The sequence below is a fragment of the Acartia tonsa genome, chromosome 12, assembly GCF_053477335.1.
Source record: "Acartia tonsa isolate MP-2025a chromosome 12, ASM5347733v1, whole genome shotgun sequence".
Taxonomy (NCBI): Eukaryota; Metazoa; Arthropoda; class Copepoda; order Calanoida; family Acartiidae; genus Acartia; species Acartia tonsa.
In genome coordinates this window covers 1,495,513-1,517,907 of record NC_137271.1, presented here as the reverse complement: position 1 = coordinate 1,517,907, position 22,395 = coordinate 1,495,513, and the positions used below count along the sequence as shown (strand labels likewise).

The window sequence follows — 22,395 nt, the reverse complement described above, 5'->3', positions numbered from 1 at the left end:
GTTTTAAAGCATTTTCTCCTATTCCTAAACTTAGCAGAGGGCTCTAACCCTGCAGGGCCAATAAAAATAAAAAAAAAATAAAACAATAAAAGTATTATGTAACAAATCATTATTATCCTATGAATAGTCATCATCCCTATATTCTAATAAAGAATGAAAAGGTAGAAGGATAGATACAACTAAAATAAATTATGGAACTAACCATAATCATCCTGAATATTGACATCAGCTCCATTTTCTAGAAGAATCTTCACTATGTCAGAGTGTCCTTTAGATGCTGCTTTCATAAGACTTGTTTGTCCTGGATAAAAATACATTTACTTATATTTAAAAATATTGGATAATGGAAAGAAAAAAAAGTAGCTGGTTTCATTGTATTTTCACAGTAGCTTTTCTACTATACGTAGACCCTGCGGGGGCTCTAACCTTGCAGGGGCAATTTTCTAATTTTCTTTCCATTAAAAATATGCAACAATAGTATTGTGTAGCTTTTCATCTACATATATAGTCATTTAAATAGTCATCAGTCCCTTGTTCTAACAAAGAATTAAAAGGTAGATGGATAAATAAAAATACTTAGAAATATATCTATAATGCAAGGTAGAACAATGTATGTTTGTCAGTCTTTCCATCTGTCAGACAGGATTTTTTCTTTTTCTTACATTTTTCTTAAATAGAAATATATAAAGTAATATTACCATTACCTTGTAAGGGCAGAATTCTCCTTCGATTTTAAGTGGTCATCTGGAGAATCCAGAGCATAATCCATGTGTAATGGGATTCAATAATCTACCACCCAGGGATATTAGGTGAAGTAACATCCATCAGACAACCAACTCTCTGTGATGCACAATCTTTGTCTGAGAAGTACTAACTGTGCATGGTAACTAATTGCACCTGTTTTGGGCCAAGGCATTTCCCCCACTCTAACTACATTGGGCATCTGACATAGCAGTGGAAACCTTTGTTAACCTCTTTAGTTATGATGCAGTGTTGGACTGATATTCTTTCTTATCACCTTCCTGAGGACAAGTGGATGCACTACATGTTTATCTACAGTTGCGGGTTATATACAGTATGACCCTCGAAAAAGTATTTTTTAGCATCTGCAGCCCTTATTTCTCAATGAATTATTAAAAAATGTATATGTCCTTGTTCTCTATATATTTCCACATAAGTAGATATAAAAATTTTAATTTTACCTCCATTAACTTTAGATTTTTAGAGCTAAAGTTTTGAAAAATTGACGGAGAAAAAGAATTTTTTTTTGTTTCTCATAATTTTTGGATGGTTATATTATGTTTTTCTGGCAACTGAATAATAATACACAAAGAAAAACAAGTTAACTAATGAATTTATTTTTATTCCACCAAAAAATATCAATTTTATATGGCAAAAAATAATACTGAATAAATTGATTATTTGCAAATTTTAGGTTATTTATTTACCCTTATTTATGAAAAGGATTAATTATGACAGTTGCTCCACCCCCTTTTCTGACATCTCAATCATTTAATAGCCCGGGTTAATTAAGTTGTTTAGACTAAAAAATCATTATGTTCTAATTTTATTTTCTTTATAACTTTTTTGTTATTAAAGTTAGGATTACACATAGCGATTCTAGAGCAAGAAACTTTAACTTTCAGCAATCAACAAACGAAAACTTCAGTCCTATGTAATTTTGGGTCCAGAATCATAATCTGTTAAAACTAAAATCCTATGTCTTCCTATTTGCAATAAAATCGCATTAAAATTGCAACAAATATTTGCGATACCTTATTTTCATCTTATAAGAAACAATAATCCATTTTGCTAAAATAAAAATTAAAGTTAACCATTTATTAAATACTTACATATCTTTAAATTTGCAAAAAAAGATATTTTTTTGCAGAATAATGCCATTTATGTCAGCGATATAAAAAGTCTCCTTAAAAACAGATTGTTAGAAAAAAAAGTAAATGTAAGTATTATAATATGCTTTTCTGAAGTCATTTAATAAATTTATACAGTAAAAACCAGAATTGTGCAACTTATTTCAATAAAAAGCCAAAAAACGTAATTTGCAAAAAAATTGCAACCCCTAAATCACCTAGAAAAATAAACTTTTAACCAAACTAAAGTAATATGTTTTAAAAAACATTAAAAAATATTAATCTTTTATAAAAGAAAGTTTGTTAGAAAAGTTCTAATCAAATAGAACAGGGCAAAATTATTTTTTCAAAATGTAAACAAACACTTAACTTTGAATATTTCTATACTTTTTCTAAAACTTAAAAATCAAATCGTACTTGAAATCAATGTTTTGTTTGTTAAATCTTCTTGTGGCGAGATTTTTAAATGTTTTTTTTTCGTATGTATTGAATAATCATAAAAAAAAGAAAAAAAATTGCATTAAGCCGATTCAAATATATTAAATATTTCCTTATAAAGGCAGCAAAATAAAAAAAGGTGTTAAATAAAAATTATTTATATTTATTTCTTAAGCTGTATAACTTTTAAAAAAATTTTAAAACATGATTTTTGCTAAAATAGATATTTTTTCATTAAAAGGAAATATTGTTTATCAAATCAGCTGTTATCAAAGAATATATCGTTTTCTTATGTTGGGCTACGAATAGTAATTTCAAGGGATCGACAGCCGCGCACAAGCCTAAAATTCCGCAGGTGTGCAAAATAAGATTTTAATAAGGAGAATTGTCTGTTAAGAAACAAGTTTAGATTTTCAGCTTAATTTTAAAGATATAATATGACGATTTAACTGAGGCTTACCCGCGGCTGTTGAACCCTGTTAATTTAAATTAAAAACTATATATCTTTAACAGTCTTTAACCCTCAAAAGTAGGACCCCTTTCCGCATCTTAACCAGTTGTACTTAGCAGCTCCGCCGCAGATGGTGGTTGGCGGGAAAACTTTTTCATGAATTTTTTTTCATGAAGCTTTAGTTTAAAATTTTTAGTTTCCAGCCTAAAATATAAGAAGTAGGATGTCCTCCTTATTGAACAAAACTCGAATAAAAGTTGGGTACGATTTAGCAAGCGAAAAAGCTATATATTTCTGACCACAAAATGCTGATTTTTACTTTTCTAACAGCTTTTGTTGATATAATTATCATATTCATCTGATTTTTAGATTACTCACAACAATTTTATAAGCGAAGCATCTCTATATTCAAATGTATGTTCTTCAACAGTATTTACGTAATTTTGCAACTTTATGTACAATTTTGTTTAATAACTACAAATTAATTGCCTGCTTATTAAGTTCTCACATTCTACTTTTGCACGCATCTGGGCCCTATTTTTTCATTTGCAAATTGAATACATGTTTGCGGGAGATAATTTAAATTTCGTCTTGGTTACCGCAAAATAATGCGGCACTGCTTTGACTGTAATAAAAAAACTCCAATGCTAAATGCCTAATAACACGTTTTTTATAGTATTATTTCTTATAAAATCAAATACGAACGCTAATGCATTAAAAATCTGTTATAAATTACAACAAATTAATATTATTATTTTTTTACCACTGGGAGTTATTTATATGAACATTTATGTTATGTTGTGAACATTTTAGCAGACAATTATTTATTTTAAATTTATAAAGGTAAAATTTTCAGGGATATAAAAAAAAGTTTAGATTTTTTTTCATTTTAAAAGATAATTTAATTAATTGTCAATAATCGTATTTCAATATAATATATTTTTGATAGGCAATATATTAGTCCTAAAAATTGAAAGTCGTCGTACTGATTTTAATGATAAGGTTTTTAATTTAAAAAAAAACTTAAATATCTCTGAAGAAGGGGAAAGAAGGATTTAACTGTAAATGAAAACATGAAATATAGGCCTTAATTTTATCGCCACACTTTGCGGATTCTTGCGGAGAGGTGTGGATAGTATAATTCGCCTCTGACTCGATGTGATTATGAAACAAAAACAACTTTCCTTTTATATTCATAAAGATTATTTGTTTTTTTAATCTAAAACAAATTTGCCTAATAAGTAAGTTTTTCAAAATATCATTAAACTAAAAAGACTCAAAAAATATGTGTAAAAAAATGCTTTTTACTCAAAGCCTAAATTTTTTATTTCATTTTTGTATAAAGTGTCTGCTAGTAACATAAATGAAAGGACTTCTACCTTAATTTGGCTAAAAAAGTCGTTTCATGTTAAAAGTTACTTTTTCCTCAGTCACTTTTTCAAAACTTTAGCTCTAAAAATCTCCAGTGTTAATGGAGGTAACTAAAATATTTTTATATCTACTTATGTGGAAATCTATAGAGAACAAGGACATATACATTTTTTAATAATTATTTGAGAAATAAGGGCTGCAGATGCTAAAAAATACTTTTTCGAGGGTCATACTTATGAAGCAATATTGGTTTTATGTAGCAAACTATTATTATCCTAGAAATAGTCATCAGCCTCATGTTCTAATAAAGAGTTTAAAGATAGATGGAAAGATACAGCTACAGTAAATTATATAACTTACCATTATTATCCTGCAAATTGACATCAGCTTCATTTTCTAGGAGAATCTTTACAATATCAGTGTGTCCTTTCCATGCTGCAGCCATAAGACTGGTACTTCCTAGATGAACATACATTTGTCTTGCATATAAAAACATTATACAATAAAAGAATTTTGTAGCTATTTTATTTTTTGGAAACAAATCCAGTAATGGGGGTGGGGGAACCCCCAACGCACCGAGAATAAATTTAACTAACCATAATTATTCTGTAACTTGACATCAGCTTCATTTTCTAGAAGAATTTTAACTGTATCAGTATGTCCTCCCCATGCTGCATTCATAAGACTGGTACTTCCTAGATGAAGTCTTGTATATAAAAACATTTTACAATAAAAGAATTGTGTATCTATTTTATTTTTTGGAAAAAAATCCAGAGATGGGGGAACCCCTAATGCACCATGATTATTTAACTAACCAAAATTATCCTGTAACTTGACATCAGCTCCATTTTCTAGAAGAATCTTCACTATATCAGTGTATCCTCTCAATGCAGCATAAATAAGACTGGTTTCTCCTTGATAAACATATATTTGTTTTAAACATAAAAATATTATAAAATAAAAGCAGTTTATCTTAACCACCATTATCCTAGCCCCTTGTTCCAATAAATAATTAATAACATAACAATAATCTGCTGCATTCACAAGACTGGTTTCTCCTAGATAATAGTACATTTTTTTATGTTTAAAAAATTTGGATCATAGAAAGAAAACATAGTAGCAAGTTTTGTTGTATTTTCACAGTAGCTTTTCTCCTACCGGAGGGCTCTAACCCTGCAGGGCCAATTTTATAATGAAAAGAAAAAAGATATAAAACAATAAAGTATTATGTAGCAAATCATTATTATCCTATGAATAGTCATAAGCCCCATGTTCTAATAAAGAATTAAAAGGCAGATGGATAGATACAACTAAAATAAATCTTCTTGATATCAGTTTTGCCTTTATAAGCTGCATTCACAAGACTGGTTTTCCCTAAATAAAAATATATTAGATTATACATATAAATGTAAAAAATATAAATATTTTGCAACTAACCATCATTATCCTATGAATTGTCATCATCTTTAAGTTCTAACAAAAAATAAAAACAGATGGATGTGTGTGTGTGTGTAGCCATAGTTTTCTTAGTGTTTGGACCAAGTAATCATGGAGTAGGACAAGACACTTTTGTATGCTAGCACCAGGGCCAGCTCAAGGTCTATGCTCAAGGACAAGTACTTGACCCGCTGTCTCAAGGGAACTACTCTTTATTACCTCACCCTTGCTGAGTATGGCAGGTGTCCCAAATTAAGTCACTGTAATGAATGAGGCTGTCCATAGATAAGCTTGGGTAAGGGTTGCACTGATATTGGTACTTGACTATTGAGTATCCAAACTACCCAAATATCACCCTTCTTACACAACCAAGGGGAAGTTGCATGAATGAAGTGAACTGAGAAATTTGAGTTGCCACATGGGGACTTGAACTAAAACTCTCACCACTGTAACTCAGTGCGTTACCACTGAGCTAGGACATCCCTCCAAATAGATGGATAAATACAGCTACAATAAATTATTGAACTAACCATTATTATCCTGTAACTTGACATCAGCTCCATTTTCTAAAAGAATCTTCACTACATTATTATGTCCTTACAATGCTGCATTCATAAGACTGGTATATCCTGAATGAACATACATGTGTCCATCAGAAACTGTTTTTTAAAACGATTATTACTCCCTTAATATATGAGCTATCTTAGAAAAATAAAAAGTATTTAGCAGCCTTCTACTGACTGTTTTATGGTATAGTGATGAAAAATTTGCAAGGTTAACAAAAAAAATCTACTAGGTAATACATAACAGGCTGATTTTAGTGAATATAAGACTAATTTATAAGAAAAATATGCCTTAGTTAACTTTTAAAGCAGCTGGTGGTCAAACAGTGGATCATAATGACTTACTACAGACATTATAAAAACTGCCATTGCAGTCTTTTTAAAAAATCTGGTATACTTCAGATTCTTGTGTGCACTTGAAGCAAGCTCACATGAAAAATATACAAAGAAGACATTATGATTATTTTTACACATTTGTTCACTTATAGTACACCTCAGATTCTTGAATATTGTAAATTTTATGTAAATTTTGCCATATCAAACCAGTTCATTTGGTGTGCTTAGAAAGTCTGAGTGACCAGCTATATGAACCCTAACTCATCCTAAAGTTCACAAAGTAAATATTTTCTTCTGGGTTATCTAAATTCAATAAAATGAATCTATTCCGTACTACCTCTTAGATTTTTTCCTGTTTATTTTGTGGATTTTTCATCATTATCCAATAAAACGATTAGTAATAGGCTGTCAAATACTTTTTATTTTACTAAGATAGCTCAAATATTAAGGAAGTAATAAGCATTATAAAAAAAAAGTTTACGACGGACACCCTGTATATAAAATATTAAACAATAATAGTATTCTGTAGCTAAACCATCTTTATCCTAGCCACATGTTCTTTTAAAGAGAAGGTAGATGAATTGATGCAAATGAAATACATTTAGAAAATAACCATCATTATCTTATAAACCCAGAACCACTTCATTATGCAATCTACATTTTTCTGGATAATTTGTCTATTGTAGTCCATAAGTGTACAGCTTTACAGTACATTGTTTCTTATTGTTAAAGCAACACGTATGATAAAAGAAAAAGATTCTTTTTAAAGTAAAATGCTTATATTTTAATCAAAATCTAAATTTTTTGATTTTTTAATGATCCACTTCATTATGCAAATCAAAAGAAAATCAATGGGAAAACGTTTTTTTTGCACTTTTCTCCACATTTAAAAATTGATTCTGATAAAATAACAATTTTTTAAGGAATTTATGCATTGATTATAATGAAAAACAGTTTAAGGTAGATTTTAATGATTTTTCTAAATAAGAAATAATTGAAAAAAATAAATTCTATCCCTATCACTTTAGAGGACAGCTGCTGACACCCAGTCTTATGGATGAACCTAAATACATGTTAAAGATAAAAATTACCCTGAAAAGTATTCTAAATGATTTTTGATGTGTTAAAAAATCCCTTTTAAAATCTCGATTTTGATGATAATGGCCTTTAAGATGCTCTTACTGGTGGTGATTGTGAGCTAAATGTTATCTAAGTACATGACCATTACAACAACTTGTCTATTAACCTATGTACTATTTTTTGCAGTCAAAACAGCCTCCAATGGAGCCTCTCAACATGAAATATAACCATTATCTAAAAACTACATTATTTACTTTATGAATTTTAGTAATTAAAATTGCAATTTTTTTCTTTTTTAATATTGCTTGGCTGGAGGCTGCTATGACTACAAGAATTGGATCATAGTTCAATATATAAGTTTTCATCATGGGCATGCACTTTAATAACATTTAGCTCACCATCACTTCTAGTAAGAGCATCTTAAAGGCCATCATCCTCAAAATCAAGATTTTAAAATGGATTTTTTTAACACATCAAAAACATTTTTGTATACTTTTTAGGGTAATTTTTATCTTTAACATGTATTTAGCTTCGTTTATAAGACTGGGGGTCAGCAGCTGTCCTCTAAAGTGATAGGGATAGAATTTCTTTTTTTCAATTATTTCTTATTTAGAAAAATCATTAAAATCTACCTTAAACTGTTTTTCATTAAAAATTATGCATAAATCCCTTTAAAAATTGTTATTTTATCAGAATCAATTTTTAAATGTGGAGAAAAGTGCAAAACAAACGTTTTCCAATTGATTTTCTTTTGATTTGCATAATGAAGTGGATCATTAAAAAATCAAAAATTTAGATTTTGATTGATATATGAGCATTTTACTTTAAAAAGAATCTTTTTCTTTTATCATATGTGTTGCTTTAACAAATAGAAACAATGTACTGTAAATCTGTACACTTATGGACTACCATAGACAAAATATCCAGGAAAATGTAGATTGCATAATGAAGTGGTTCAGGGTTTAAATTTATGTTCTAATAAAGAATTAAAAGGTAGATGGATAGATCTAATTACAATAAAATGTGTAACTAACCATTATTTTTCTTTAAATTGACATCAGCTCCATTGTCCAGAAGAATCTTCACAATATCAATGTATCCTTTCCATGCTGCATTCATAAGACTTGTTTCTCCTAGATGAACAAACATTCTTCTAAATTAAAAATATTATACAATATTAGTACTGTTTAGCTTTAATTTAAATCCTTGGAATAGTCATCAGCCACATGTTCTAACAAACATTTAAGAGGTAGATAATAATACAAAGATAGATATCTTTATTACAAAGTAGAACAATGACTGTCTGTCCATATGTCAGACAGGTTAATGCTGGAAAATGTTTTCTTCTTTTATTTGAATATATGAAACAATAATAGTATTATAAATTAAACAATCATTTTGGACTATATATAAACCCCAAGATCTAATATAGAATGTAGATACAGGTACAGTAAATTATTGAACTTACCACTATTATTCTGTAAATTGACATCAGGTCCATTTTCTAGAAGAATCTTCACTGTATCAGTATGTCCTCCCCATGCTGCATTCATAAGACTGGTACTTCCTAGATGAACATACATTTGTCTTGCATAAAAAACATTATACAATAAAAGAATTTTGTAGCTATTTTATTTTTAGAAACAAATCCAGTAATGGGGGTGGGGGAACCCCCAACGCACCATGAATTATTTAACTAACCATAATTATTCTGTAAATTAACATCAGTTCCATTTTCTAGAAGAATCTTCACTATATCAGTGTGTCCTCTCGATGCTGCATTCATAAGACTGGTTACTCCTGTATAAACATACATTTTTCTTATATATAAAAATATTATGCAATTAAAGAATTATGTAGCTATTTTATTTTTTGGAAACCAATCAAGTAATGAGGATGAAACAACCCCCTTCCCTCTCCACCTTCCAAAATAAATCTCATTATCCTAGACCCATGTTTTTTATAAATAATTAAAAGGTAAATGGATGAATACAACTACAGTAATTAAGAACTGACCATCATGTTCTTTTAAATGAACATCAGCTCCATTTTCTATTAGAATCTGCACTATTTCAGTGTCTCCATTGTCTGCTGAATTCATAAGACTGGTTCTTCCTAGATAAAAATACATTTTTCTTATTTTTAAAAATATTGGATCATTGTTTCAACTATGGATGACAAGTTAAAAATTCCTAGAAACACTATAATAAACGAAATCGTTCAGATTTTCCCTGTTTTTTCTTTTAACCTCCCAAAATACCATAAAGTCAAGGCATTATTCCTGCATATTTTTGTTAATAGGACGTTAGGATGTTATTGGTTGATCAGTGTAGTGAAATGTGATTAGAAAATATTAAGATTAAATAATCAGATGAAAAATTTTTACTTTTACACTCCCTTTAATTAAACCAATGTATAGTTGCTTAGAAATTGTTAAAGTATCCCATATTTATTTTTAACCCATTAGTGCCGAGCGCCACTTTTATGGACCGATCGAGCTAAAAATTTCAGGGACGCTTTGTTATGGTAAAAACGTAATTCCAATTTTTTTGTTTTGCTCTAGTGGCGTGCTCAGGAAAGTTGCAAATACACCTGGCTCGGCGCAAGTAAAGAAACTGTTCGGCATAGGTAATTGTTTTTGGCGTTTTTTGGTGCTTTCTCTCTGCATTCAAGCCCGGTTTTGTCCTAAATACCCGGTTATTTGGCCCAAAAAATTTAAAATGTAATTTTTGAACGTCCAAAGTGAGTTGTAGAGTAGCTAATACTACGATACAATCCGTAATTGAAAACTACATAACCTCATGTAATTGATAGAGCTACAAGTAAGATACTAAAGGATTTATATCACATTTAGTGTTTTGGCTACAGGTGCCACCCTTTTCGGTTAAAAAAGCCCATTTGCAAGGAGTTTTAAAAATTGATAGCTAACTGTTGACGGGTATCTTTTCTCGTGCCGAGCAGGGCGATAAAACTAGCGGGTATCTTTACTCGCGCCAAGGCAGACCTATATAGCACGTAAAAAAACGATACAAAAATCATATAAACAATAATAATTTGAATAAAAACAATTCACAAATGGATGTAGTTGACAATAAACTTTAAATTTCACGAAAAAAATCAGCAACTTTACTACATAAACAAAAAAGTTAGAATGGGTATTTTGAAATGACCTCGTTTTTCATGGTTTTCAAATTTTGTAGAGCTATACCGGCAAACGGAAGTAAGCAAAACTGCCTGCTCTAGGGGGAAATGAAAACCAGGGTAGTAGAGGGGGGATTCATACTGAGAATGATGCAATCCTGAAACTGAGAACCGTTTTATTCCGGGATTTTTTGGAACCGGGCGATAAAAGCCGGTTCGTCACAAATTGGTTAATAAAGGATACAATGATATAGCTAAACACAGTTTTTTTTTCAGTATACGAGCAATTAGACCTCTAAGGACATAGTTGCTGATTATAATATAATATCATTAGTTTTTGCATTGATATCAGCTCCATTTTCTACTAACAGCTTCACATCATCTGTCTTTCCATATATTGTTGCAGTTATAAGACTGGTCCAGTCTTAATATAATATTATATTTATTAAATTTAAGTAGTTTATGCCCAGTTCACAAACATCGTTTAGAGGTTGACCTCTAGTGACGAACCAGGTATTAAAACCCGGTTCCAGAAAATGTAAAAAAAACGGTTTCCAGCTTCATAATTGCATCATTCTCAGTATGAATACCCCCTCTACTACCCTGGCTTTCATTTCCCCCTGGAGCAGGCAGTTTTGCCTACTTCCGTTTGCCGGTATAGCTCAACAAAGTTTGAAAATCATGAAAATTCAAAATACCCCATCTAACTTTTTTGTTTTTATAGTAAAGTCGCTGATTTTTTTCGTGAAATCCAAAGTTTATTGACAAGTACATCTATTTGTGAATTCGTTTTATTTAAATTATTATTTTTTATATGATTTTATTATCGTTTTTTTTACGCCCTATATAAGCCCGGCTCGGCACGGGAGTCAGGAGTCTGAAATTTTTATTACCCGGTTTTACTAATAGATCTTTTTTGACAACAACAACAAAACAGGGTTTTTTTACCCGAAAACGGCGGCACCTATAGCCGAAACACTAAATTTGAAATAAACCGCTTCGTATATTACTTGTAGCTCTATAGATTACATGAGGTTGTGTAGTTTTCAATTTCGGATCGTATCAAAGTTCTAAAAAGTGTTTATCTCACTTTTGGCGTTCAAAAATTACATATTTTGATTTTTGGTTGAAATAACCGGGTTTTTACTACAAAACCGGGTTTTAATGCCGGCGGAAACCGCCCAAAATGGGTAATAATGCCTGGTTGGTATTTATGGCCAGGCCGAACTGGGTTTTTTTGCAACTTTCCTGTGCACGCCACTAGAGCAAAACAAAAAAATTGGAATTTCGTTTTTACCATTATAAAGCTTCCCTGAGATTTTCAGCTCGATTGGCCCATAAAAGTGGCGCTCGGCACTAATGGGTTAAAATAGATTTCTTACTAAAAATGACTTTGCCTTAGAGAAATAGAAAAAAACTAAATTCTTAAGAACCAAAAAGCTTTTTGTATGGAGCAAAAAAAGAAATTATGTCAAAATCTGAAATGGGTACATTGATTTAACCTTTTACTACTTTAATATTGTATTTTAACCAAATTGTTGCAAAACAAATGAGTTATTTGATTATAATTGTTATCTCACATTTTTACCCACCATATACTTATCAGTAAAGCCATATTTTTATAGATATTGAAAAACACCTTAAGTACATGTGTTGTACATTTTTTCAGAGAATATTGACCTATAAATAATTATTTTTTTCTTGCTCCTTCTGGTTGATTCCCAAAACGGGAAAACTCAGTTTATTTTGGGACACCTTGTACATGTTAGTTAATAAGCATGATACTCAATTTAAAGTAAGATAAATGAATATACATAATAAATAGACAGAAGAGATGATATATTAAGATAAAATACATATGATAGAAATATGGTATACCATATTAGTCTATTTAGCTTCTATATAGTCAATTTCAGGTTCCATTTGAAATATTACATTATAATAATATTATGTAACTAACCAGAATTATCCTTTGCATTGATATCAGCTCCATTTTCTAATAATATCTTCAAAATCTCAGTCTTTTTTTCATATGCTGCCTCCATAAGACTGGTCCTTCCTAGATGTAAATAAATTTTATTTATTATGTGTCAAAAAGTTTAGATCAAAATTCAATATTATTTTCTTTTTGTCATTGCTTGAAAATAAATTGGGTCAATTTATTGTTAGTTTTTGACTAAAACTTTAGGGTTTTTGTTGAAAAGAGTGAAGCAATTGTTTTTTTAATACCCTTTAGGTACAAATTTTCTGTAAAAATGTACATCAAATTTATGAGAGATATTTTTTTGAATATTGTTATAGATGCACATGGATATGTTTATTGATTAATTAGTGTAATAATAACACTGTTTATGTTATGTAACTAACCATTATTATTCTTTGCATTGATATCAGCTCCTTTTTCTAATAAAATTTTAACAACATCAGTTTTTCCACTCCATGCTGCCATCATAAGACTGGTCCATCCTAGATATAAATTTATATTATATTTAGTTTAAAGTAGTGTTATAGATAATCAGATGAATAATTTTGTAGGGATTTTGCACACTAATACAAAATAAGTTTCATATCTGATTTTCAAACTTTAACATTATATCATTCATGATATTTCAAAGATAAGACAAAACAGAATCTTGTTTTCTCAAAATACAGCTTTTTCTGCTGATTTTTACTAAAGCCAAGATTGAAAGAAATCTTGGGAGTAAACAGATGTGCATTTAATTGAACTTCTTCTATAGCTAAAACTAAACTTTTTGACATAGTTGCACGATTTTCCTAACAGTTGAGTCTACTTTTAACATATACCTTGCTTTATTAAAACCAATGTATAGCTACCTAGAAATCGTTGAAATATGTCATGTTTATTTTAAATAAAGAATACAATGACAAAGCTAAACTCAATTTTTGCTTTTATCAGTATGCTAGCAATTAGGCCTCTAGGGGCGTACAGCTAGTTATGATATAATGTAACTAACCGTCATCAGTTTTTGCATTGATATCAGCTCCATTTTCTATTAACAGCTTCACATCATCAGTCTTTCCATATCTTGTTGCAGTTATAAGACTGGTCCAGTCTTAATACAAGTATATTATATTTGTTGTATTTTAGGTAGTTTAGAGTAATGTTGTAGATACATAGAGAAATTATACAAGGTGTCCCAAAATAAACTGTGTTTTCCGGTTTCTTAATAGGAGAATGAAAAAAAATATGTATATTTATTCTCTATTCATATATGCATTAATTTTATAAGAGGTATTTTTTAATATCTTAAAACAGCAGCGCTTTTTAGAGCTTACAGAAATAAAAAAGTATGTGTGATGTTTTAATCTGTAAAATTTAGTGCATAAAGTTAAATTCAAATCTACTTTTTATATGAAAACAACTTTATAGCATGCTCAACAAAATATTCTAATAATTACATTTAAAGGTATTTTAAAAATGTTTTTTTAAAGAAAAAAGTAGCAATTTTATTTTTGTTTTTATTATGATTCCAATATGATAATTTTGTATATTGACCTATAATTATTTTTTTCATGCTACTTCTGGTTGATTCCCATAACCGGAAAACTCAGTTTATTTTGGGACACCTTGTACATGTTAGTTAATAAGCATGATTTTAGATTTAAAGTATGATAAATTGATATTTTAAATTGATATATATATTAGTGCGGGTTCATATCGGAATTAGACAAACAGGGGATGTGCAACAGATTAAACTAATTTAAATAAAAGAACCACGTACATCTTAATTTTGGAACATTTATTTTCTCTTAAAAGCATAGAATAGTTAATATTATAGGTTTTTTTGTACTTATTTTTTGTGTAGATTTGATATTTGAAGCCAGATTAAATAGAGGATTTGTAGTTTTTGAGATATTTGACCTATTAAGAAGCCCCTTAATTAAAAAAATATAAATACCAAGAAAGCCACTAAAAATAATACCAAGAATATAGGCTTGATGTAAAAATTATAAAGTTAATGGTATGATTTAAAGAAATAATAGTTATAATTTGGTTTACTTTACATTAAGCTTTTGCTACTTGATATTGGGTTTAAACATCCTCAATATTAGAATTACAGTAAAATATAAGTCTAATAACAGTTCATCAGTACAAAACTTTTTGAGAAACAGCATAAGTCACCCCTTTTTTCTTGAATCTCCAATATTCCTATTGATCTCCTATCTTTCTCCTTCTACACCATGTACGAAAAAATGGCATACCTTGCCCATGTCTCAGTATGGAAAGGATGTTGAGGACTTTCAATGCATCATATATAGAAAAGTGGCACAACTCAAGTCTGTATTGCATCTATGAGGCATGCAAACTCACAAAATAGGAGTTTATTTTACAATTTGAGGCCGATTGTTAGGTCTAGTGTAGAAAAATAGTTGAATTTATATGAACAATACTGAGAACCCTTAAAGGATAGAAGCTTTGCCTTTTAAATACTTGGGATGACTTTAATCTTTAACATCCTTTCCATACTTAGACATAGGCAAGGTATGCCATTTTTTCGTATATGGTGTAGAAGGAGAAAGATAGGAGATCAATAGGAATATTGGAGATTCAAGAAAAAAAGGGTGACTTATGCTGTTTCTCAAAAAGTTTTGTACTGATGAACTGTTATTAGACTTATATTTTACTGTAATTCTGATATTGAGGATGTTTAAACCCAATATCAGGTAGCAAAAGCTTATTGTAAAGTAAACCAAATTATAACTATTATTTCTTTAATTGATAACATTAACTTTATAATTTTTTACATCAAGCCTATATTCTTGGTATTATTTTAGTAGCTTTGTTGGTATTTATATTTTTTTATTAAGTAGCTTCTTAATAGGTCAAATATCTCAAAAACTTCAAAACCTCTATTTAATCTGGCTTCAAATGTCGAATATACACAAAAAATAAGTACAAAAAAACCTATAATATTAAATATTTTATGCTTTTAAGAGAAAATAAATATTTTAAAATAAAGATGTACGTGGTTCTTTCTGACTGAAAAAGGATTTTAAAAAATTGAGATTTAGAATGCGACCACTTAAAAATGTATTTCATTAATAAAAAAATATGCAAAGACGACATTCAAGTCCTTTCCAATTATTATCTCAGTTGCTATTAGTGCTAGAGGGCTAAAATTTTTGTGCATTTCCCCAGTTTAATAATGAATTTTTGACTATAAGTCAGTCAAAGTCATATTTCGCTTCCTTACCCTTTATTTACCAACCTTTTAATGACCAGGCTTACAATTGTAGAGCTATTTGTAAATGAGAGTAAAAAGTTTATTGCATCAGAACTATGGCTTCATGGTGCTCCCAGGAAAAGCCTTGAGTAGTAGAATCAGGAACTTTTGTCCGTTTTAAAATATCACGTTCCTAGCCTTTGAAATTACTAAAAAAAAACACCTTTTTTTAAGGTTTATTAAGAATTGTTAAATTTGTAGAGGTTTTTTGAGGTTTTCTCAGGCTAGGAACGAGATTTTTTGAAACGGTCAAAAGTTCCTGATTCTACTCCTTAATGCCTATACTGGGAGCACCATGATCAAGCCATTGTTTTTAAATTGAATGCCTGGTCGTCAGCGGTTTTAAGACTCAGGATAAAATTTTAATCATTCAGAGGTGTATTATACTCCTACAAATCATATGCAGATCCCCGCTTTGGTCTCAGAAAAAAAATGTCTAAAATAGATCCACCCTAATATATATATATATATATATATATACATAATAGATAGACAGAAAAGATGATATATTAAGATAAAATACATATGATAGAAATATGGTATAATTATAATACTATATAACTAACCATATTAGTCTATATAGCTTCTATATAGTCAATTTCAGGTTCCATTTGAAATATTACATTATAATAATATTATGTAACTAACCAGAATTATCCTTTGCATTGATATCAGCTCCATTTTCTAATAATATCTTCAAAACCTCAGTCTTTTTTTCATATACTGCCTCCATAAAACTGGTCCTTCCTAGATGTAAAAATATTTTATGTATTATGTGTCAAGAAGTTTAGATTAGAGTTATAGTTACATGGTAGACCAAATTAAACTACGTTTTCTGGTTTTGAGAAACAACCAGAGAGAAAATAAAAAAAAATCATTATAAAGGGTGTTAAAAAAAAGTCACTTAATTTTTTTTCTATATAAACTTTACAGCTTTGGTCAAAACTAACAAAAAATGCCCAATGACAATGAGAAAATACTATTGAATTTTGATTTATACTTACCTCTCCTGAGCACTACAGCTTAAGTCCTAGCCCTTGTGGAGAATTTTTCCTTACATGGAGATTAAAAATTAACAAATTGTCTTAAATACTAGAAATCCTGTAGTTAAACCACATTATGTTTAATGTCTTTGCTGGGGCATGTAAGACCTTTCTATAAACACCTTAACCAGGTTTCAAGTTTTCAAGTACTTTAGACAGTTTATTCTTTTTAAAAATAAAAAAAAATTGTCTGGATTTGTTATAAAATATGCACTCTCCACGTAGAGAAAAATTTTCCACAAGGGCTAAGTCTCGAGTTGAAGAACTCTTAATAGGTGAGTAGATTCAAAATTCAATATTTATTTCTCATTGTCACTGCTTGGACATGATTTGGGTCATTTTTTCTTAGTTTTTGACAAAAGCTGTTAGGTTTATATTGAAAAAAGTAAAACAATTATTTTTTTAACACCCTAAATTATGATTTTTTTGATTTTCCTTTGTAAGAGGTGAGTAGATTCAAAATTTATTATTATTTTCTCTCTGGCATTGCTTGAACATGAATTGGGTCATTTTTGTTTGTTTTTGACCAAAACTGTAGGGTTTATATTAAAAAGAGTGAGACAATTGTTTTTTTAACACCCTTTAGGTACATATTCTCTTTAAAAATGTACATCAAATTTATAAAAGATATTTTTTTTTAATATTGATAGTGATGAACATGGATATGTTTATTGATTAATTAGTTTAATAGTAAAACTGTTTATATTATGTAACTAACCATTATTATTCTTTGCATTGATATCAGCTCCATTTTCTAATAAAATATTAACAACATTAGTTTTTCCATTCCATGCTGCCATCATAAGACTGGTCCATCCTAGATATAAATTTATTTTTAGATGTGAAGTTAATTGAACTTCTTCCTAGCTTATATAGCTAAAACTAAACCTTTTGACATAGTTGCTAGATTTTCCTGACAGTTTAGTCTACTTTTAACATTTACATTGACTTAATTATACCAATGTATAGTTACCTAGTAATCATTAAAGCAATTATTTTTTTACACCCTATATTATGATTTTTTTGATTTGTGTATTTGATTGGATATGTTTATTGATTAATTAGTGTAATAATAACACTGTTGACATTATGTAACTAACCATTATTATTCTTTGCATTGATATCAGCTCCTTTTTCTAATAAAAATTTAACAACATCAGTTTCTCCATTCTGTGCTGCCATCATAAGACTGGTCCATCCTAGATATAAATTTTTATTATATATTTTAAAGTAGAGTTTTAAATACACAGATAGATACTTTTGTAGGGATTTTGCACACAAATACAAGTTTGAAATCTGATTTTCAAACCTTAACATTATCTCAAAGATAAGACAAATTAGAATATTGTTTTCTTAAAAAAACAGCTTTTTCTGCGGATTTTTACTAAAGCCAAGATTGAAAGAAATTTCTTGGATAGATGTGCAGCTAATTGAACTTTTTCCTTCTATAGCTAAAACTAAACTTTTTGACATAGTTGCACGATTTTCCTAACAGTTAAGTTTACTTTTAATATATGCCTTGCTTTAAAGTGATCCTGAATTTGATAATAAAGTTATATTTATATAAAGATAGGTGTATGACAATTGAAGATAAATCTTTAAAAATAGTGCCTTAAAAAATGACAAATATCAAATTAGATGAAAAAGAATTTTTAATTTTTCTGAACATAACAATGACTATCAATATTTGTTTGCTAATCTGAATAAAATGCATTAAAATTAAATACAAATTTAAATTCAATTTATTAACCATAGATCCAACAAGCCCCCGATCTTGGACAATTATCCTCCACCGGGAAATAATATTTAATATTGAATATAAAAGTGATGAAGACAAATTATATACAATTTAAAATTAGGTATATATTACCACATGGTTATATTCATATGATGGTTTATTTTTCATTTCCCATCCAATCATTATGGCATATTTATTAGCAGTAATAATATAAGATAATAATTATATTAATAATAACAATAATGATTAAGTTTGCAGATAATGCCCTTGTCTAGCTGGCCAGGTGCAGTACGTAGCCCTAAAGCTGGAGCACGCCCAAGATGACGGTCGAGCATTATTGCTGGCTGGCACAGCTGGACTAGTGAATTTGAACATTGCTGTTATAGTTCAATAATAATAAAGTTCCGCAATTGTGCTTCAATGTGTTTGTTACACCCCCAGAAGTCAGTCTGCCTCTGTCTTTTGTTGTCCCCCACTGCCGTGCAATACAAACAATTGCTGTGATTAATAAAGAATTGTAATCAAAATAGATTAAAAAATCAAAGATTTTTGAAATTGCATTACAAACGTAAGATGCATCTCAACAATTTTAATAATAAAAAATGCAAATATAAAGAAAGCTAAAGCTAGAAAATTTAAAATGTACTTTACCTGCCAGGCGTTTTTATTACCCCTATCTCTTTCTCTCTCTTTCTTTCTCTTTCTCTCTTTTTCTCTCTTTCTCTCTCTCGCCCTCTCTCTATCTCTTTTATTTTACCTGTGTTAGTTTTTAATTAAATATTATTTAAAGTTTAACCCTTACAAATATTGACCCCCCCCCTCTAGTTTTTTCAATGTCATTTTTTTTGTAGGTAAGATAGAGAGTTGTGACTTCTTGACTTTTTAAGTTTAGTAATTATACATTGGCAAGAGTTGATCTTATAAGGATATCTGGTCTGTGTCGGTCGTGGCGTCCGGTCAAAGTCGGTTAGGTGGCACCAAATTTAGAAAATTTCTTCATTTAATTTATCATAATGACTTTTGTGTATGAGTGTATATTAATGAACATCTGAGAATAGTGGTGTTATGACCCTTTGACCGTTTGAACGCTTCCTGACTGATTTTATGACCAATTTTATGTCCTGCTTTTAATATGGACTTATATCATATATATCGTGGCTTCTATTACAGCTAGAGACCTAAAAAATTTTGTGGTACATCCTTGAGGAACAATAAACTTCTGTGAGTAGTAAGGTCATGACCGTTTGACCACTCCTTGACCTATTTTTGACCGATTTTCTATTTCCTACCTGTAATTTTGCCGTTTATAAGCTGCCAGCTGCCGAATTTCAAAACAGCTATAGACCAACCGAATTTTTAATGTAGTCTTTTATTGTGACCAGAAACAGATAAAGATATTAATTGGCGACGCCAACCGCCGTTTTACTGCCATAACCGCTGAAAATGGCGGTTTCCGTTATTTGCTATTTTTCGGCAATGGTCAGAACAAGTATTTTTTTTTGAAAAAATAAAAGTTCCACCTAAAATTTGGTAATCCTAGTTTTAAAATTGGCCGCTCTACAGCTGTTTTATTATTTAGCGGCTGGCCGCTAAAAATTGGCTAAGGAGCGGTCTGACCGCTATGACTAGAAAAAGCAATTTGCTCTAAAGGGTTAAACCAATGATGAGTCATTTAAATCTTGTAATTTTAGGATTTTCTAATTTATATTTAATGCATGTTGTTAAATCTTTTCATTTAAAGATCAATTTTCTATTTGTGGGTGTGAATGTATTAGGATGGGTCGATTTTAGAATTTCACATTGGCACACATTGGTAATGGTTACTGGGCCAATAATAAACCCTGTAAAACTTGAAAGTGTTTTGTAATCCAAAAGCAATGGGCGCACAGGGGGTATAAAATATGCCCGCCCCCCTTATAAAACCAAAAATTGAAATTCCTTCAAACACAGGCATGTTGCTTATCAAAATAACTGCATTGAAATGCTGATTATGAATCTAAAAATTGTTTTTATAAATATTGCTCCTAGTTCAAAAAGATCTCACCTGATTTAGTCAAAACTGTTTATTTTGGTAGGTTATTTGAAAATCATTTCAGACTGAATCAACATTTTTAAAAATGGTTTTCAGGTACATAATCAGCATTTCAATGCAGTCATTATGATATACAGCATGCCTGTGTTTGATGGAATTTTAATTTTTGGTTTTATAAGGGGGCAGGCCCTGCGCACCTGATTAGCACAAAAAAGTATGCATTTGTTTTTGAAAATACTTAAGTAAAATGGCTTAATTTTTTGCTGAAATTGTTTTGGAAATGACATACATTTTTTTCCTTTTACACGATAAAATTCTTAAATGTTATAATTTCTAGAGATTTAAAAAAAATTTCTTTTGACATTATACCTGCATTAACAGATAAAAATTTTGTCAATTATTTAATAAACCAAATGTAATTTTTTTATTTTCTTTTAAAAGAAAGTTTGAAGAAAAATATTAAAAAAGATTTAATACAATAATATTTGTTCAGTATTAATATTTTGGTTTTATATAGGTTTTAACATCTTCTTTGTATCGAATTGATCTTGGAGTTTTTAAACAATTTTTTTCTAACTTAGTGGAAAATTACTAAAAAAATAAGAAAAGGTAAATAAAAATGGATTCTGAAAAAACTACTTTGTAATCTCTTTATCGAAAAAATTAAAAAAGAATATTTGCATGTAAAGGAATTAATAAAAATAAATCTATATCTTTACCTTCATTATCATAAGCATCAATGTTGACTCCTTTTCTTATTAATTCTATGACTGAACTGGTTTCACCATTTCTAGATGCTTCAACCAAATCTTAGAGCAAAAACGATTAAATTAAGTGCATATGCCCAAAGAAGAGGTTAACAAATCCTTTGATTTGAAACAAGCAAGAAATAATTCTAGGAAAATTTTTCTTTCTACATACATGCATACATTTTTTAATAAGATTGGATTTATTTTCAATATAAAAAGTTTTAATTTGTTAAGTATAATACAAACTATATTGTATTTATATCATAGTTTAGTCTTTTACTAATATCTAACATTGATTTTGTGAATAAATAAAAAAAGCATTACCTAATTCCAAATCTCTTTCTTCTAGTCCAATTATGGTAGTTTCTTCAGGAGAAGGTATACAATCATAAGTATGAGAAGTTGTAACTGCAGAAGTAGAAGAAGTTGTATCTCCAGGAGAAGAAATAGAAGTAGTTGTTAGTACAGAAGAAGGAGTAGTTGTATTTACAGAAGTAGGAGTAGTCGGATTTTCAGACCAAGAAGCTTCAGTTTTTGCCTTTAAATGGAAAAAGAATCAATATCGAAGCTTAGTATTATCATGGGCTTCTATTCAGCCAATTAATTCCAATTGAAAATGCCAGAAAATTTAATATTTTGTTGGTGTAAGGTTAAAGTAAAAATTGTTTTTACCTAACTGAAGAGGGTAAGAAGGGGCAAAAAAAAGAAGGGGTTGTGGGGAAATTGTTTGTCAGAATCACATTCCATTTCCCCTGATTAATTTAGATATTGAAATTGCATCAAGTAAAGTTGATATGTGAAAGAAAACTAAATATGACTCTGACTCTTTTTGTGAAATATTGAACCACAAAAAAGCCTACATGCTGATAGTAATAGTAATCATACCCCATCCCCCTCAT

At 29.5% G+C, this 22,395-nt stretch overlaps 2 protein-coding genes across 2 annotated transcripts in view; both read right to left on the bottom strand.

Moving 5' to 3' along the window:
- The window catches only part of LOC145334427 (uncharacterized), an 11,838-nt gene extending 5,707 nt beyond the window's left edge, over positions 1–6,131 (bottom strand). Inside the window, exons 1-5 of the mRNA XM_080179881.1 lie at positions 6,116–6,131; positions 5,473–5,505; positions 4,947–5,045; positions 4,492–4,590; positions 203–301 (exon numbers count right to left, since the gene is read on the bottom strand). Of these exons, the coding sequence (XP_080036007.1) occupies positions 203–301; positions 4,492–4,590; positions 4,947–5,045; positions 5,473–5,505; positions 6,116–6,131 (346 nt within the window). The remainder of the gene's footprint in view (positions 1–202; positions 302–4,491; positions 4,591–4,946; positions 5,046–5,472; positions 5,506–6,115) is intronic.
- Positions 6,098–22,395, bottom strand: LOC145334426 (uncharacterized). The gene is made up of 14 exons (XM_080179880.1): positions 22,357–22,395; positions 21,821–22,034; positions 21,467–21,556; positions 18,078–18,176; positions 17,696–17,794; positions 16,583–16,681; positions 13,664–13,762; positions 13,056–13,154; positions 12,649–12,747; positions 9,564–9,662; positions 9,249–9,347; positions 9,016–9,114; positions 8,582–8,680; positions 6,098–6,197 (listed from the first exon to the last, which is right to left on the bottom strand). Exons 1-14 carry the CDS (start codon positions 22,393–22,395, stop codon positions 6,166–6,168), a joined length of 1,365 nt encoding a protein of 454 aa, XP_080036006.1. The 3' UTR covers positions 6,098–6,165.